This window comes from Carassius carassius, chromosome 45, assembly GCF_963082965.1.
Source record: "Carassius carassius chromosome 45, fCarCar2.1, whole genome shotgun sequence".
Lineage (NCBI taxonomy): Eukaryota > Metazoa > Chordata > Actinopteri > Cypriniformes > Cyprinidae > Carassius > Carassius carassius.
Window position 1 is genome coordinate 6,550,828 of NC_081799.1, and position 20,258 is coordinate 6,571,085.

The 20,258-nt window shown below is 38.2% G+C and overlaps 1 protein-coding gene across 6 annotated transcripts in view; it reads left to right on the forward strand.

The window, feature by feature from the left end:
- The window catches only part of LOC132127170 (polypyrimidine tract-binding protein 3-like), a 62,459-nt gene extending 44,569 nt beyond the window's left edge, over positions 1-17,890 (forward strand). For all 6 annotated transcript variants that reach the window (XM_059538847.1, XM_059538846.1, XM_059538848.1 and 3 more), the window contains 9 exons: positions 145-255; positions 4,540-4,714; positions 7,345-7,419; positions 8,863-9,002; positions 11,140-11,173; positions 11,586-11,678; positions 12,862-13,078; positions 13,355-13,432; positions 14,682-17,890. In XM_059538847.1, coding sequence (XP_059394830.1) covers positions 145-255; positions 4,540-4,714; positions 7,345-7,419; positions 8,863-9,002; positions 11,140-11,173; positions 11,586-11,678; positions 12,862-13,078; positions 13,355-13,432; positions 14,682-14,814 — 1,056 coding nt within the window. In that variant the 3' untranslated portion in view covers positions 14,815-17,890. The remainder of the gene's footprint in view (positions 1-144; positions 256-4,539; positions 4,715-7,344; positions 7,420-8,862; positions 9,003-11,139; positions 11,174-11,585; positions 11,679-12,861; positions 13,079-13,354; positions 13,433-14,681) is intronic.
- The last annotated feature ends 2,368 nt before the right edge of the window (positions 17,891-20,258 follow it).

Consider the following 20,258-nt stretch of genomic DNA (forward strand, 5'->3'; position numbering starts at 1 on the left):
GCTGACCATCTAAACCAGCTCAAAACCATCTTGGTCAGGTTGGGTGACTAGCTAGACTGAAGAAGAACAAACCACCTTGGGCTGGTTTAAACTAGACGTTCTAACATATCTGTTTTTAATGTTCTTGTCCTCTCTTAAATTTAGATCTTCTCAAAATTCGGAACGGTCCTGAAGATCATTACCTTCACCAAGAACAACCAGTTCCAGGCCTTGCTTCAATATGCAGATCCAATGAACGCACATCACGCCAAAGTGGTCAGTACTGAAATATAACCCACAAAATGCTCTTGTTATCTCATTGGTGGGATGAACTGGGTTGGCAACCACGCTAGTTTATTTCCTCAGGCTGTCTGTGGAGACAGATGGTTTATCTGTGGTCAGCTCTGCTTCCTAATTGCTCGGCCGCCCCGTATAATCAAAGCTTCACAATCAATCACAAGGCTGCTCACACCTGTCCTCCATCACCTCAGTGTTGGTGCTCTCTGGTATTTTTTTGGTGCAGAGCCGAAAATTTGTCAAAGCAACAGGAAGACGACAGGAAAACCAGCTCCCAGTAGACCGCACAAATCAAACCGCCCTGTAATTAATATGTCACCATTGAGGTTATCTAATGAATGCCAATGCAGCTCACCAGGGGGAAAAGAGCTAGCAAGTAATTACTCCTCTGGTCTGAGGGTGTTATCTATTGTGCGGCTGCCATGTTGCATTGCCTCCTTGCACAAAGAGAGTATTTGTTAGTGTAACAGGAGGGGTGGGGATAGGGGTCTTTTTTGAAATGGGCGATGAAGCCCCCCTTCCTCCCATTTAAAATTGCTGCAAAAAAGAACCATTGTTCACAAATGCACCTTACTTTCTCTGCACTTTTGGCTGAAAAAGCGCAAGTGATTATCAATTGCAACAGTGTAACACTAAGTAAATTTTTACATGATATGAAAATTACATAAAGTAGCATTCAAAAGTTTAATTAATGGATAGTTTTATTCAGCAAAGATGCATTACATTGATCAAAAGTGACAGTAAAAACATGTAACAATTTTTTTTATTAAAAATGAATGATGTTCTTTGTAACTTTAAATTCATCAACAGTGCTGGATAATAACTGATTGCATGTAATCTGGATTTCATAATCAGGTTACATAAATTAAGTAATGGTAATTAGGCTATATTACATTTTAACATATTTGTGATCAGACTGCTTTATTTTATTGATTACATGATTACATATTATTCACATGGTCACATGACATTGAGGTAAACTGGTATAATATTTAAAGTGTTTTATTTTGATTGTTTATTTTAACTTGACGTTTTTCAATTAATTAGAAGCTTCTCATTAAATTCACAAAGCCTCTGCTGTTACTTTGCTGAAACTTTGACATAATATAATGTGTAATGCACTTCATGAATTCAATGGAGTATATTTTCCTTCTTTTTGTATTTTTATATCAATATGATGAATATGATACAAGATTATCCTTTTTAAATCAATGTGATAAATGAGTTAGGTCAAAAGTAACAAATCTAAAAGTAATCCAAAAGTAGTTTGATTATATAAAATGTGTAATGTAATGGATTACGTTGCTGACTACTATTTTTGTCTTGTAATTTGGAATCAGTAAAGGACTACAATTTGTAAGTAATCTACCTGTTCATCAAAAAAAGTGCATCACAGTTTCTATAAAAATATGAAGCAGCACAACTGTTTTCAGCGTTGATAATAATCAGAAATGTTTCTTGAGCAGAAAATCAGCGAGATCATGTGACACCAAAGACTGGAGTAATGATGATACTGACAATTCAGCTTTGCATCACAGCAATAAATTACATTTTACAATATATTTAAATAGAAAATAGTATTTAAATTGTAATATATATTTATTACTGTTTTTACTGTATTTTTGATCAAACAAAAGAGCTTTGATGAGCTTAAAGTGATAGTTCACCCAAAAATGAAAATTATGTCATTAATGACTCACCCTCATGTCGTTCCAAACCCGTGAGATCTCCATTTATCTTGGGAACACAGTTTAAGATATTTTAGATTTAGTCCGAGAGCTCTCAGTCCCTCCATTGAAACTGTGTGTACGGTCTACTGTCCATGTCCAGAAAGGTAAGAAAAACATCAAAGTAGTCGAAAATACATTTTCGTCCAAAATTAGCAAAACTACGACTTTATTCAGCATTGTCTTCTCTTCCGTGTCTGTTGTGAGAGAGTTCAAAACAAAGCAGTTTGTCATATCCGGTTCGCGAACGAATCACTCGATGGAACCGGATCTTCTTGAACCAGTTCACCAAATCGAACTGAATCATTTTAAAAGGTTCGCGTCTCCAATACGCATTAATCCACAAATGACTTAAGCTGTTAACCTTTTTAATGTGGCTGACACTCCCTCTGAGTTCAAACAAACCAATATCCCGGAGTATTTCATTTACTCAAACAGTACACTGACTGAACTGCTGTAAAGAGAGAACTGAAGATGAACACTGAGTCGAGCCAGATAACGAACAAAAGATTGACTCGCTCACGAGTCAAGAACCAGTTGCATCGGTTTTCGAGTCCAGTAGTTCTTTCTGACAGTTCGATTCAATAAAACGGTTGAAGAAAACGGTTCACCGGTTCTTTTGCGCTCGACGTAATGGCGTCATTTGCGATGATCGCCCTTGATTCAAGCCTTCGGTTTACCTGCGCTCATAACATTAGCACAGAATCAGTTCAGAATCAATCACCAAAAGAATCAGTTCAGTTCAGACGCTCTGTGTGTCGGTCTGTTTCGCTGAATCACGCATGCGCAGTATCATCAGCTCCTCGGTTCTCGATTCGGACACGTCTGACAGAAACGGTTCTTGACTCGAGAACGAGTCAATCTTTTGTTAGTTATCTGGCTCGGCTCTGTGTTCATCTTCAGTTCTCTCTTCACAGCAGTTCAGTCAGTGTACTGTTTGAGTAAATGAATTACTCCGGGATATTGGTTTGTTTGAACTCAGAGGGAGTGTCAGCCACATTAAAAAAGTTGACAGCTTAAGTCATTTGTGGATTAATGCGTATTGGAGATGCAAACCGTTTCAAACGATTCAGTTCGATTTGGTGAACTGGTTCAAGAAGATCCGGTTACATTGAGTGATTCTTCGCGAACCGGATATCACAAACTGCTTTGTTTTGAACTCTCTCACAACAGACACTGAAAAGCAGACAATACTGAATAAAGTCGTAGTTTTTGCTATTTTTGGACCAAAATGTATTTTCGATGCTTCAAAATATTCTAACTGACCCTCTGATGTCACATGGACTACTTTGATGTTTTTCTTACCTTTCTGGACATGGACAGTAGACCGTACACACAGCTTCAATGGAGGGACTGAGAGCTCTCGGACTAAATCTAAAATATCTTAAACTGTGTTCCCAAGATAAATGGAGATCTCACAGGTTTGGAACGACATGAGGGTGAGTCATTAATGACATAATTTAGATTTTTGGGTGAACTATCACTTTAAGGTGCCTATTTCAAAAACTCTAACCATGCTCAAACGTGTGAAGGGTAGTCTATGTATTTCTGCTGTAATGGACCGGGTGTTGAATTGCAGTTGCTAAGATGTTCTGAGTGTTTTCCAGCGTGTTGCTTTGTAGTTTCTAGGGCTGTTGGAGTGAGATGGTTGCTTATCAACCCAAAAGAGTCAAAGGAGCCCACCCTCGAGTCCTAATGATAATCTAAAATGTAGATTTGGCATTAAATATAGACTAATGAGATCATTTTATCATCCAACACTGATTGCTAAAAGCCAGCGGCACAGACTTCTGCAGAACAATCCTTTATTCGTCCCTGTCGTAGCTCAGGCCACTGTCAGAATTAGATGTGATTTGCATTTGTCATCAGGATTTAGTTAAATGAACTGGCTCCACGGGAGAAGTTATTTCACATCGCCTCCGCCCTGCCAAACCTGCTTCAGGCATACACAGACAATTCAATAATGAAAATGTCGCAGTGGATTAAGAGGCGAACTCTGTCATGTTGAGTGGAAATCTTGTTTTCTTATTTAAGGTTGTTTATATATATCCAAAATGGCCTTAACGAGATGGAGATTATGGGCAAACTGTTTTGTCACTGTAATGGCTGAAACTCAGTGCCAGGGAAAGATTACTTTAAATGAAAATGATCTCTTTTCTTGCAAATATATTAGGAGTTTGGCTGTCGCTTGCTTTAAGATATTGATTAACAGATAGAAAAAACTAAGAGGATATGCTCAGGCTCCATTAATCCCTGATGTAATGAAGTAGAGCAGGTGTAATCAATGAGAATGTGCCAAAATAGACCAATGTCCTGTGATCGGAAACACAAACACGCTCCGGCTGTCTGCGTGGTTGCATGGATGACATGCAATGCTGGGTGAATCAAATGAGAAAATAAAAATATTTTCATTATATACTGTATCAGTACATGTGCAAAACACTTAATTGTTCTAAAATGGACTTGTTTTTATTTAATCAAAGTATAATTTCTTTGTGAGAGAATTGCATTATAATGTTGTATGTGTCTGTGTTAGACTTTGGATGGGCAGAACATCTACAACGGCTGCTGCACTCTGCGTGTTGAATTCTCCAAGCTGACCAGTCTGAATGTGAAATACAACAACGACAAGAGCAGGGACTTCACACGTCTAGACCTACCCTCAGGGGACGGACAGCCCACGCTGGACCACTCCATGCAGACCGCTTTTGGTAAGACACATGCACATACACACAGAAATACATGGGTGAGTGTTTGATCAGGGGAACCTTTGTCTCCTATTGATGATTTGAAACATATATAGTGTTTTAGTTTTAAAGAATAGATTTTATTAGTTTTAGATTTTTAATTTTTAAATGCTTAAAATATTTTTTATTAAATTAAATGACATAGTAAATATGATGTTAAAATCTGGAAAATTCGACATGAAGTTTTATCATCATACGTTGCAATTATATTTTTAATAATAATACTTTTAGATTATATTCGTATACTTATAAATAATAAATAATAATAGCAAAACTGCTGTCTTTACCACTCAAAGTTTTCTCCAAAAAACTGAAATATATTACTACCATCACACATCATTACCGTCACACACAATACCAAAAATTCACAGCATCCCATAAATACCAAAATTCACCTGATCAAGGCCACGTCATCCGATTCAGGAAGTGTGGTTAATATTTTGACACATTAAATATGGTGTAAAGACATTTGAAGATATTTGAATTTAATATTTAAAATAATTAAAAATACTTTCAATACCAAATGTGTGTTTGTCAAATGTTGCACTAATTGGAGAATCTTCTATACATGGGAAACTGGAGGAAGTTTTGTGGTGTCAGCATGTGTGTTGAAGCTGGTAGCGTATTAGATAAAAGAGACAACTTGTACCCAGATAAAGACACTCACACTCACACACACACACACACACACACACACACACACCCCATCTGCTTTAGTCTGTGATTTTCCTTTAGCTCTGAGGAAGTTCTTGTCCCAAGCTAAAGGATGTCAGACTTAGGATGCTGCTAAAAATGTCAGTTTTGATCTTGGGTATGAAGACATTTTGCGCTGTTTACTTGAAAAATGTCCACTTTGATTATAGATTTGTCACCAGATCATTTCAGGTTTATTCTGGCTTAAAAACATCTTAAAGGAACAGTTCACCCAAAATGAAAATTTCCTGAAAATGTCCCCTCCCTCAAGATGTGGATGAGTTTGTTTCTGAGTTTGCAGTGAATGGGTGCCGTCAGAATGAGAGTCCAAACAGCTGATAAAAACATCACAATAATCCACAAGTAATCCACAGCACTCCACTCCATCAATTAATGTCTTGTGAAGTGTAAAACTGTGTGTTTGTAAGAAACAAATCCACCATTAAATATGCACAGACGAAGCACTGTTTATAAGTGAAAATTGTCCAAAACAGTTCTGAACAAATATGCAGGTGGATTTTGATGTGGGTGACAACAGAGAATGGGCTTTTTTACTGAAAGAGTTCATATGGATTGTAGACTATAATTTAACTTTAATGATGGATTTGTTTCTTCCAAACACATGCACAAGACATTAACTGATGGACTGGAGTCGTGTGGATTACTTGTGAATTATTGTGATGTTTTCATCAGCTGTTTGGACTCTCATTCTGACGGCACCCATTCACTGCAGAGGATCCGAAGATGAGCAAGTGTTGACCCTATACTTTGTTGAAGCAATATTCCATTAATTTTTGTGTGTGTGTACACTGACATTTGGTTTTTTAATCAAACCTGTTCATTTATCTAAAACTTATTTTCCATTAGAAAGAGCAGTGTAACACAGATATTTTCCTCACTTCCTCTTTGCCTGAACGATCCACGTGTGTTTTATTATAAAGCTATCGGTTGGTTGCATGCAGACTATCAAAGGGCATGCCTTATCGCACATGCACACAAAGTTCTGTGGGCAGGACAGTGTTTGCATGGTAGATTTATTGTGTTTGTGTGATTGTCAGAGGGGCGGCAGATAACTCTGGCTGCCCATCTACGCATCTTGTTGTCTCAAGCTCGGTAAATCACTCACGCTGTCTCGAGTGAGAGGCGGTGTGGATACTGATAAGGCCGGTGTGTATTCTTGTGTGTGTTTCTGTAATTGTTTCTGGCCACAGCCTGGAATCTAAGGGGCGCTCGATGACGTCTCCAGACGCCCGCTAAAGCAATAAAAGCTGTTCAAATGGCAGCTTTTATTAGACCACTGCCATTTTGTCGGCCTTCTTCCGCAACGCCCCTCATGAAAATGTTTTATTGTTGTCGGTAGGACTGTTTTGAAATGTACGTCCACTGCTTGTTCTGAGCTCTGTGGTGGCTTACATCTCAATAGGCTGAATAAATCCATTTTAAACAATGGTGTCACACTTAAACCGGTCCCTTCTGGGAATTTGAGATATTACATGAACAAATTGTGAATTACATGAACTCAGCAAGCCAAATTATAGGATGATAATAAAACTGTTATGATATAGGGAGTACAGGACAAATGCATGTGCGCCTCTTTTATAGATTGTGCTGTTATACCGTTAATATAATTTATTTAAGGCTCTCGCAGGGTTCATGATTTTATATTAAGTTTAAATTTCATGACTCTAAAATGTCATGGTGTAACCAGTACAAAGTAATAATGTATTGCTCTTGCACCTTGAATACATTTTTATTATTGTCACTATTATTATTGTTTGGGTACAAATGTATTAATTCATAAATATTATTACATATCTTATTTTATAAATCAGTCGTTTGCCAAGGCTGACCCTGTGTGTGTGTGTGTGTGTGTGTGTGTGTGTGTGTGTGTGTGTGTGCAGGGGCTCCTGGGATAATTTCCTCTCCATACCCCGGGGCGGCTGGTTTTGCCCCTGCTATCGGTTTCCATCAGGCAGGTGAGATTTCAGACACAGTAACACTCTCACATCACATCTCAGTAATGAAGGCAGCGTCGTGCGGCTCACGACAGTCTTCAGACTGAATAATCAGAAGTATTACTGTGTCATCACCTGAGCCACTTGCTCGCCACATCTGCAGATCGACACCTGCAAAATGAGCAAAGTGAAGAGGGACTAACACAAACACAAGTATTGAAGTCACATATGATAATAGTTTAAAGTTTTGCATTCGGAATTGGCTATTGATTGGTTCGCACCGTTTTGATTTATGCGATCAATGCATCCAATTTAGGGTATAACATTGCTCTTTAATTACATTTTTCAAATAATAAAATGCAATAGCTAAAGTCACTGTGCAGCTTCACTTGAGTCTTAATTAATGTTTTCTTAAAGACAACATTTGAATATGAGTTAAATAATATATACACTGCTGTTAAAAAGTTTGGGGTCTTTAAGATTTTAAAATGTTTTTGAAAGAAATCAGTTTTCCTCTCCAAGGTGGCATTTGTTTGATCAAAAATACAGTAAAACAGTAATATAATGAAATTTTATTGCAGTTTAAAATAACTGTTTTCTATTGTAATATATGTAATTTATTGCAGCGATGCAAGGTTTTCAGCATCATTACTCCAGTCTTCAGTGTCACATGATCCTTCAGAAATCATTTTAATAGCTGATTTGCTGCTCAAGAAACATTTCTTATCATTAAGTTGAAAACAGTTGTGCTGTTTAATATGTCTGTGGAAACCAACACTTCTCAAAAGAACAGCTTTTTTTAATAGAAATATTTTATAAGATTATAAATGTCTTTACTGTCACTTCTGGACAATTTAATGCATCCTTGCCGAATAAAATCATACATTTTTGTAAATCATATAGACACCAAACATTCCAACAGCAGTGTATTATTTATCATATTGAAAATGAGACATGTTTCACCCTCGAGTTGTTCCAAATGAAATAATTTTCTCCACTTCTGACACAGAAATTATGGCATAATCAAGGCCTCAGTCAACTAAAAGTACCATTAATAATATTATCATAACAAATATATAAGTATTTTAATATCAGATCTCAAAAGTCCCATCCTACGTTATTTACCACTGAATATTTTTCCCCCAATTGAAATGATTTGTCCTTCACATATTAAGCATGTTGTGAATGCTGTTTCACTCTCAAGCTTTGCTCTATTTTCACACTCCTGACCCTCATCTGTGCTGGCTTTATTTAAACCTCTTACTACAGCGACCATCCAATTCAATACTCATTTGGACTAAATTTATCCAGCATGCCTGAACACATTGATTCGATAAGCTATTACAAGAAGACCTTATGTTGCTCATATGAAAGAGTGGCAACAGGTTGTGAAAACGGATGATTGTTCTAGAAGGTTCCCTTCCTCTCTCTCACGTTACCCTTCCTCATCTGCGCTCCGCTCAGGCCTGTCTATGCAGACGATGCCTGGTGCTCTGGGACCTCTCACCATCCCTTCATCAGCAATGACAGGACGGATGACCATCCACGGCATGGCCCCCACCGCCATCCACTCTGTGCTCCTCGTCTCCAACCTCAACCCCGAAGTGAGTTCCACCCCCTCCACCCTCAATACCACCGTCCTACGACATAACTAATGTCAACACAAGCGACTAACCTTTCTCTGTGAACCCTTTCACCACAAATCTGTCATTTATATGGCATAAAATTGATTACAGCTGTAGGAAAGACTTTACAATTATACTGTAAGTGACCTTCAAAAAGCATTTAGCTAGGACCATAGTGGTTTGTCAAATTTCTGAATCTGTCTGTCTGTGTAACTATCTGTGTGTCTGTGTAACCATCTGTCTGTCTGTCTGTGTAACTGTCTGTCTGTCTGTGTGTGTGTGTGTGTGTGTGTAACCATCTGTCTGCGTAACTGTCTGTCTGTCTGTGTAACGGTCTGTCTGTCTGTGTAACTGTCTGTCTGTCTGTCTGTCTGTCTGTCTATCAGCCTGTTTAACTGCCTGTCTGTCTGTCTGTCTGTGTAACGGTCTGTCTTTCTGTGTAACGGTCTGTCTGTCTGTGTAACTGTCTGTCTGTATGTCTGTGTAACTGTCTGTATGTCTGTGTAACTGTCTGTCTGTCTGTGTAACTGTCGGTCTGTCTGTCAGCCTGTTTAACTGCCTGTCTGTCGATCTGTCTAACTGTCGATCTGTCTGTCTGTGTAACTGTCTGTCTGTCTGTCTGTGTAACGGTCTGTCTTTCTGTGTAACGGTCTGTCTGTCTGTGTAACTGTCTGTCTGTATGTCTGTGTAACTGTCTGTATGTCTGTGTAACTGTCTGTCTGTCTGTGTAACTGTCGGTCTGTCTGTCAGCCTGTTTAACTGCCTGTCTGTCGATCTGTCTAACTGTCGATCTGTCTGTCTGTGTAACTGTCTGTCTGTGTAACTGTCTGTCTGTCTATCAGCCTGTTTAACTGCCTGTCTGTCGATCTGTCTGTCTTGTCTTATTGTCTGTCTATGTAACGGTCTGTCTTTCTGTGTAACTGTCTGTCTGTCTGTGTAACTGTCTGTCTGTCTGTCTATCAGCCTGTTTAACTGCCTCTCTGTCGATCTGTCTAACTGTCGATCTGTCTGTCTCGTCTGTCTGTCTAACTGTCTGTCTGTGTCTGTCTGTGTAACTGTCAATCTGTCTGTTTGTCAATCTGTCTGTCTAACTGTCGATCTGTCTGTCTGTCTAACTGTCTGTCTATCAGCCTATTTAACCGCCTGTCTGTCTCTCTAACTGTTTGTCTGTCTGTCTGTCTAACTGTCTGTCTGTGTCTGTCTGTGTAACTGTCAATCTGTCTGTCTGCGTCTGTCTGTGTAACTGTCAATCTGTCTGTCTGTTTGTTGAACTGTCAATCTGTCTGTCTTGTCTAACTGTCTGTCTGTCTGTCTGTCTGTCGATCTGTCTGTCTAACTGTCAATCTGTCTGTCTTGTCTAACTGTCTGTCTGTCTGTCGATCTGTCTGTCTGTCTGTCTGTCTGTCGATCTGTCTGTCTGTCTGTTGATCTGTCTGTCATGCCATGTCTGCCATGATTGTGTAGCCTAGTGAACCAAGACCATTTTGAAGGCTCAGGAAACCTTTGCAGGTGTTTTGAGTTGATTAGCTGATTGTCACCATATTCTAATTTGTTGAGATTTGTTGGGTTTTTGTTAAATGTAAGCCAAAATCATCACAATTGAAAGAACCAAAGACAGTAAACTACTTCAGTCTGTGTGCATTTAATTTATTTAATGCATGAGTATCACAAGTTTAGTTGAATTACTGAAATAAATGAACTTTCCATGACATTCTAATTTGAGATGCACCTGTAGGTCTATTGGAATAATCTGAGCAATTATTTTGCTAATAGTATTGCACAGAGACAATAATAGAAGTATAAACACTCACTGACCTTAAATATCAGTGCCTTTTACAGTGATTCCCTTCAGTCTTTTTTCTCGTCATATGAGCTAATCCAAACCTATTTTCATGTGTCTTTATTCAGTCTCAGCAATTGGTGTCACAAGACACTTTCTTCATTTAATTCTGTAGTGTTAGTGACCAGCATTCACATTGAATTGCTCAGTGTCAACATGTTTCACAGCCAATCAACACATCTATTAATGTTTCTTCATACATTTTACACATACACATTTCATCTTTTTCCAGCACTTTTTAAATTTTAGTACTAAGTGAATTTTCATCTCTTGCAGAGCATATCTCCACACGGGCTCTTCATTTTATTCGGTAAGGACGAATTTATTACTCTTCTAGATTAGATGTGCAGACGGCTGTTTTTATAAAAGCAGTAGAGGATAGAAGCTGAGTGATGAGACCATTTCCTTATGAACACACAGTCAGGAGATTATTTGCAGATTGTGAGCCCGTCATATGAATGTTCAAATTTTCTCATACACACGCTCAGCGTGTGCCATTGTTATTGTCCCTAAAATTTAATAACTGTCAACATCAGAGACAGACCTTAGTGTGAGTGATATCCTTTAAAATGTTTTCTCGTCTGAGCATGTAAGGAGTTACTGTCGCCCTCTGCCTTCAATAATGAAACCCTGAGATCTGCAGATAGCGTATTATTTGCTGTAAATTGTGTTCATGGCGTGTTTGAGCACAAAAAGTCTACATTTCTCTTTTATCCCTGCAGGAGTGTATGGAGATGTTCACAGAGTCAAGATTCTGTTCAACAAGAAAGAGAATGCCTTAATACAGATGGCAGACGCCACGCAAGCCCAGCTCGGTACGTCAGGCTTTACAGTGAAATCCATTTCATCTTTTATACATTCGCTTCATCCTTTGATCAGGCGTCTTTATCAGTGTTTTCTGTGTCTGTATTAAAGCTACAAATCATTTTCATCAAATATTCTGATGCAATTTAGTAATAGATTTTGAAATGGTGCAAGGAGAAATGAAAGGACGTGTACACATTGCAAAGGTTTGGTTGTGATAACCATGTATAAATGCAGGAGCGAATGCTCTGTAGTAATGATTGATTGCAGATTGCGATGCTTGATAATGATGACGTTGTTTTGATGTCTCATGGCTATAAACAAAAAATGCAGATTTATTTCACAGAATAAATGAGTGGATGAAAAAAAATTAATTTTGTGTAAATTGCTTGTGAAAACATTCTTGTGTAAACTTGAATATGAAAGTTTACACAAGAATGGTTTTACTAGCAATTTACACAAATTAATGATTTACACACACATTTACGAAACAATTGCGAACAATGCACAGAAAGAAAAATGGTTTTATTGATTTAAAAATGTACAACATTTTGCACAGTAATTTATGTGAGAATAATTTTTGCAAATTATTTATTCAAATTTACATAATGGTTTTGCTAACACACTTCATAGACATTTTCAGAAGAACGTTTTGCCACAGATTTACACTTATGCTATTGATTTACAAATTAACTTTTTTTGTTTTATCGATGTTTTATGCAGTAATTTGTGTTTGAATCAATTTGCAAATCATTTACACAAATTTACTTTAAAATGTTTTGCGAAACTATTAACAGAAATTTATATAAGAATGGTTTTATGCACAATTTTCACCTAAATTTATGTAAAAATGGTTTTGCTATTGATTTAAACATAAATTAACGTAAGAATGTTTTTACAATGTACAGTTCATGAATGAATGAACCTAAGAACCTTTGTGTAAGAATCATTTAGAAAAATTATTTATTCAGAACTTCTGTGTGTGTGTGTGTGTGTGTGTGTGTGTGTGTGTGTGTGTGTGTGTGTGTGTGTGTGTGTGTGTGTGTGTGTGTGTAAAAATGTTAGAATAAAACTCTTATGCATGAGTTTTTGTTGTTCAAATGTAAGAAAAAGGTTTGTTCAGCATATGTGTAATATGATGTGTCTCAGGGTTAACACTTATCTGTAACATTATCTCTGGGTTTGTTTGTGAAGCCATGAGCCATTTGAACGGTCAGCGTCTTCATGGTAAGGTGATCCGTGTGACCATCTCGAAGCACCAGACGGTGCAGCTCCCCAGGGAGGGTCAGGAGGATCAGGGCCTGACCAAAGACTTCAGTGGGAGCCCGCTGCACCGCTTCAAAAAGCCCGGCTCCAAGAACTTCCAGAACATCTTCCCTCCCTCCGCCACCCTGCACCTCTCAAACATCCCGTGAGTGACTGGCACACACCCACACATCGGCCACCACGCGCACAGGCAGCGGGTTACAAACAACTGCTACAAAAAACAACCCAGTTTTGCTGGCTTACTTGGTGCAAATTTCAACATTAAGGATGGAATTAAATCTTAAACTTCATTCAGTTCTTAGGGTGTCAGAAAAATAGACATATTAGCAGTTGTTTCACTCCAACAAAACAAGTTTTGCATTATTGGTGGCATCAGATAAGGTGCTATTTTTGTCCTTTCTTTGTTTCTTTCCTCCCCCAGTCCCTCCACTACGGATGATTTTCTGAAAGACCTGTTTGCCAGTTCTGGATACACAGTCAAGGCCTTCAAGTTTTTCCAGTGAGTTCTCTTCACATTTATTTTTGTTCTCAGCCTTCATTTATTTTAATAAGTATTTGTTCACATGGGGAAGAGTCTGCTTATATCTTTATTCATGACAACTTGGCCAATAAGGATGAGTTTTTTAGTGAAAACACATGAATGGAATGTTATAAACATTGTCTAAATGATCTTCTAAAAAGTGAACAGTGATTTTAAGTTTGCTAGGAAATCATTTGTAGTTAGGTGGCCCTCTTGGAGCAGAAAAGAACATTCCTTTTATATACTGTTTAAAGGGGTAGTTCACCCAAAAATGAGAATTCTGTCATCGTTTACTCACCTCCACTTGTTTTAAACTTTTATGAGTTTCTTTCTTCTGTTGAACACAAAAGAAGATATTTTGAAAAATGCTGGTAACCAAACATTTGATGCTAGCCATTGGTTTCCACAGTATGGAAAAAGATACTATGGAAGTCAATGGCTACCAGCAACTGTTTGGTTACCAACATTCTTTACTTGAGTAAATGATGACAGAGTTTTCATTTTTAGGTGAACTATCCCTTTAAGTTGTGTTTTTTGTAATATACCTTAAGTAATTACACTAAGTGAAAATAGCATATTTTCTTAGTGATATATGCTATTTACACTAAGTGCAAATAGCTATTCTATTTACACTGTTACATTTTTACTACTTATTGCAAATAGTGCCAATTATCTGCACCTCGGTATTGTAGTAGATTGTAAAACAATATACAATATTAACTTACTGAGTGTAAATTGTCATTTTAATTCAAATTATTAAATGAATGCCACCTTATTGGGACAATAAAGCCCTCCCTATACCTATCCTAACCCTACCCGATACTTTATTTTCAACTTTTTGATTATATTCTTCATTTTCATTTAAAATAAATGCTTTTCTGACGTGATTTGAAATGTGAAAAGGGAGAAAAAAAAGATTAAAACCCAGGTCGACCATATGAAATGAATACGTCACATATTTTACCATCTGCGCCACTTTTGTTTGTCTTTTGCAGTGTAGACTAGCAGAATCACACGTTGGTGGGCGGAGTTAACGTAAATAGCTCCAGCAAACAAGGCGGGCTATTTGCACTTAGTATAAATAGACACTCTGATACCTTTTTTAGTTGATGGTTACCCCACATGACAATTTTAGAGGAGTCATTAAAACGTATCTAATTGGACCAACTGGTCCTAAATTTCAGGATCACCCAATGTCTGATTTATATTATCCATATATGATTAATAGGAAGGACCGCAAGATGGCGCTGATCCAGCTGGGTTCGGTGGAAGAAGCCATCCAGGCTCTTATCGACCTCCACAACCATGACCTGGGAGAAAACCACCATCTGCGAGTGTCCTTCTCCAAATCCACCATCTAGCACCGCCTTCACTATAAACATACCCTTTCCCCATCCTCCCCGTTCCAGCCCTTAAACCTTCAGCAGTCTGACTGTTTCGTTCAGAGAATAAGAGTGACTGCGAAACTCAAAAAAAAAACATTACAGATATTCCTGGGGTAGTTTTAGAGATTTCCAAAAAGAAAAAAAGAAAGAAAAAAAGCAAATAAGAGACTACTGCAGGACCTTTAGACAGTCTTGAGAGTGAGTTTGTTTTACTCGCACAAAACCAGGGCTGGAGACACATGGGATATCCATGACAAATGTGACGTTTCTGGGAACCTCCGTGTGGAGGAAGAAGGACTCCCTCTTTAGTCGACTGGCGAGGACTTTCTTGATGTGAAACGCAAACTAACACGATGTGAACATTCTCAAAAAAGTCAATACTGAGGAAGTTTCTTCACCGCACACTTGCCGATTACATTGGAGACTGACGCTCCTGTAGCCCAATGGCCTTGATACCCCAGACCTAAGTGAGGGCAGAGTCTCCTCTGTGCCTCCCCCAAAAAACAACACCTTCATTCTCATTGGCTGTTTCAACGGAGCGCCCCATTTCCCATGGGATGTGTTGAACGCACAGTCACTGTTTGAAAGTCACTGACGTCATCATCAAGGTGCTGCTGGAAAAAATAAAATCTGTAGCGATGGCCTTGACCAATGGGCTTGTCCTTTTTCTTCAGAGTAGCATTAAAACAAGAGTGCTATGGATTCAAGAATGAGTGCATTTAAAATTTGCAACTGTTTCGGCTTACAAACCTTTTGTTTCTCGGCACTTTGATTGCTTTGGGTTGAAGACAGGCACCGTGGGGAATGTTTGGCATCCTCACATCTGTTTACTGTGCAAAGATGTATAGCCAGATGGTAGGCATCTGTGAATAGATAATGAATGGCGTGATTTGTTTTTTTCTTGTTTAATGAAAATTTTATATTGGACAGACCGGCCTTTCGTGGGCTCTCTGCACCTGCAATGCTGTCAAGAGAACATGTTTGTGCAATGGCGCAATGTCATTGTCCAGTCGATCGGGTTCCTCTGAACCGGGGTGAACATTTTCAAACATGCTCGATCATTCCGGAAAACTTACGGCCAGCTGTCAACTTTACTGGAACGCTCCAATCAGCAACGCCCAGCCAGATAATAGGCTCCGCCTCCTAAGTGAAATTCCCAATGTGAATGGTATAGCCCGTGATCTTGATGGGAAATTGATGATTTCCTCCATTCTGTTCCCCTTTGCTCTCAGTTGAGTCTTTTCCTTTCGTTCTTCTTGTTTTCCATCTTTCCACACAGGGGCAGAAGGTTCTGTGCTCGTTACTCTGTTTTTTCACTCCTCGGCTCTGGTCACAGGTGTGAGAGTTTGCAGCCATGGGCTCTGTAGAAACTGTAGTGAAGCCCATTGAGCCACAGCAAAAAAAGAGGGCGGCACTCTCTTTTGCCTTGCAGTCCCACACTAAATGCCTCTGCATCTGACCAAACCAAATATTTAAGCAAAGAGCGAATCTGAATGATATGGAGATGCCAACTAGTTTCCAAAACCTAACGAGCTCCTGCATAGGCAGCTGCCTTCTAATGCAGCATATTAATTGCCATGAAAGGCCATAAGGGACTAATCTGAACTGACTGATCTGCACAGGAAACCCGCCTCCAATAGAGTCCAGGCAAGTTTTCTTCAAGAGGTGATGGTAAACTGAGTCTGGATCATTGGGAAGCTGATAATGCAGTAGAAAATAAAAAGAACCCATTGCTATCTACGTTAGATGTGGCACTATTTCTGATGTAATCTGTGCTTTTGCACTACTTCCGACAAAAAAAGACTAATGGACAAATTTGGAACTTTGGCTTTATTTACTATAGACAGTCTAGAAATGTTGCAATGCACTGCGACAAATATCACACACTATGTAAATGTAAAAATACATAGAAAGTGCTCAATATTTACTTGTGCTTTATGTTTATACACAGGTATTGCAACATTAGCTTAGCTACATGCTAATGTCAAACTCCTGAATCGGTTGATTTGGTTAATTTTAGGGTATTCGGCCTCATACGAAACATCAACACTGCAGTCAAAATAATACATACAATTTTTCTTTATTCAGGAAGTTTATTCATAATCGACATTTGCCTTGATTCGCCCACCATATTGAATGAGCTTCCCAGTGCATTCTGGTAATGCTTTATCCACAAAGGATACATGCAATGCTGCCTTAGATTTTGGCCAAAATTAGATATCTTAGAAGGCTGGAACAGCTTTTGTGCTGGGAGCATGATTGTGATGCCTTAAAATGCTGTCTAAGTAGATAGCTCACTGGGTTTTGGAACATGGCAATGGTGTGCACATACAGAAGCTGATTCTATATGTAAGCGTTTAGTTAGTACTAGTGTATTATTACCGGTTTTATCAGGATTCTTTCGTATGTGATGATATATGATGACTCCCTTGTGCGTACAAGCAAGGCACTGTCTCATTTAGTGGAAATCTGGCCTTAACATTCCAAGGAAGGTCACCGAAGACCTGTTGAGTAGCATCTAAAGGGAGCAGCTTCTGTGCATGTGCACTAGATCCTCTTTTAATGTCCGTTTGAGTCACAGTTATGAAATAAATCAAGAATGTTCATGCAAGGCAAGGGACAGTGACTTTTTTTGTCTTTGACTGATGTCACCTGAAGCGATTCGAAACTTCGCTTTCACTTCTCAAAAGAAATTGAATTTTGTTGAAGTTTACAATCTCAAAGCAAACTATTCAGGTCTATATATCTTAAGGATTGTCAAGATTTTTTGAGAAAAAAAAGTTACTTATTTTTGGTAATTTGTTCTTTTTTATTGAAGAGTAAAAAAAAATCAAATTTGAAACCTCATCGGGTTTTTGTACCACTATAATCATTCAAGAAATCATGGTGAAAAGTGAAAAAAAAAAAAACATTTACTGTGTATTTACCTAATTTCTTATTACGTGCCTTATTATGTGTTCATAATCAAATAGGTTTTAGAAATTTTACCTAAAATATCTTATGTTCTATTTTGTGGGATTGGTGAGAGGGTTGATTTATTTTGATCTTGATTTTAATTTTTTTTTGTTGTTGTTGTGTAGCTCTTATAGATGTGCATTTTGTGGGGACTCAGTACCATGTGGTCTTAATATGATATGAGATGTAAGTTATGATGTATGGTGCTGTGAATGCTCTCATTAGAAAAATGAACGGTGAACTCAGCGATGTTCAGAGCATGCTGTGGGTCTCTATTCTCCCTCGCTTGTGTGTGTGTGTGTGTGTGTGTGTGTGTGTGTACATATGTATGCTAGATCCGCGTACTATTGTTACATAAAGCATTTCTTGGCCAAAAAAATGTTTTCCTCGATCTCTGAAATATTTCACACTCAAAGACAAGAGGTTGCTGTAAGCTTGCATATTGTTCTGATTAAATTGTATGAATTTGAGCTGTTATGAGCACATCTGTGAAGTTTTTGTTCTTTTCTATGTGATCATACTTTTTTGCCAGAATAATGCTTAAATGGGCAAAAAAAAATCCTAGTGACTTACATTAAAGTAGCCACCAAAGTTGTTTCTAGAGAAGTGGTCGACCGATATATCGGCCGATATTTGGCCTTTTTATTTCTGTTTACCCGATATTTCAGACTTTTATTTTGACGGCGTACGGGACATTTATTCTTACAGCGCTGAGAACGTCAGTGCTTAAACGCACAAAGCTCCTGTTCTCCTTCTTCGTTAGTTTAATGTCTCTGTTCAACATTTCTGACTAATAAATTATGACACAGTAGCATACTAAACAGTATTATAGTGTTTGCTTTTCTATTATTGGTAACAGAAAAGCAAACACTATAATACTTCCTCATCAAATGTCAGCAAATACACATTTAATTTAAACTAAAGTCTTTTTAGTATGCAGTACATTTTACTAACCTTGCAAAATGTATTGCATTCAGCTGTTAGATCCTCTGAATGAAATGTGCATTTGTTGACTGCATAAAAAATTACCATCTAATTAAAAGTATTTATTTTACAGATTTTAATTTTTTTTCATATTTATTATTTTTCAAATTCAGTAAATAATATGTAAAATAAATATAAATTAAATTTTAGCAATTGTTATGCGTGTGTTTTTACAATCTTTAAATGAAATAGTGTGGTGATATATCGGCTTTATATCGGCCATCAAAAAAAATCTATATGGGTCGACCACTAATCTTGAGACTTGGAGGTGGGCTCTTTTTACTTTGGGCCAGTAAGTAACCACCTAGCAACCACCAGAGCACCCTAGTAACCGCATAGCAACACATTAAAATCACTCCGAACATCTCAGCAACCATATAGCAACATTCTGGCAACCTCCCACAAACCATAATGCAATGCCGGTGAGTTTTTCCACAGGAAGGACCACTCAGAAATCAATATCTGCCAGTGTGGACTATATCATACAGTGTGATCTGCTTGATATCATCTCTGTTCTGTTTTTCTAATATGATTACGAAACTCCTAATACATACGATCAGTCTAAATTTGTCTCGAAACGAACGCACAGAGACCCAGAAGCCCACAGCATTCGCTCTAAGTGTTCAGGTCTGCCTTCATCATTTTGCTAAGGAGTAATGCTGATGTCTGAGACCTCCGCCTGTGTGTTTTGGAGTTGTATCTTATTTACTGTATCTTATTATTGATTTATTTTAGGGTTTTGGCCTGTTTCTTTCTCGCTCTGTTGAGATACTTTTTGTTCTTTTTTGGGGGTTTGTTGATTTTCTTTATTAAGAGTGTGAAAACTGGTTCAAGATTGTTGTCTGTCACTCTGCCTCTTCACAAAAGCAGATCTGGGTCTGTAACGTCCACCGATGTGTGCAAACGGGAACGAGGGCGATCGCTAGAGGTCAGGTCCATCAGAAGCGCTCGTAAGGCGAAATATACACAGCCGCGCAAGCAGATAGTCGATCTGCTTCCAGCTGCGATGCTTTTTATTTATCAACAGGAAAAAAGCCAGACTCCATAAACGCGTCACTGAAATCACAAGAAGTAATTCATTTTTGTTTCTCGAAGCGTAACATTTTTCAACCACGTCTTGACTCAGGCAACAACTTTCTGCTGTGTTGTAAGACATTTTCTCATCGATATCCGCGCTCACTCGAACAGTTACACACGTGTATGGTTTTTTCCAGGTTTTTTACTGAAAAAGTCACAAATAATGCAGGACCAAAGTTTATGTGCCTTTCATCTAGCTTATTTGTAAGTTATTTCCTGGCTGTATATCAGAAACCAACAAACGTCTTGTATTTTCCACTCTCGATCGTGTTACGAGTCTGTTCTGTTCGTTTCCCTCAGAAAGGTCAAGCCATATCCTTTCCCCCGTCAAACGAAACTCCTTTGCGATTCTGAATGTGTTACCAGGCCCTTATGGAGTCATTCGAACCGCCTTTCGCTTTCAG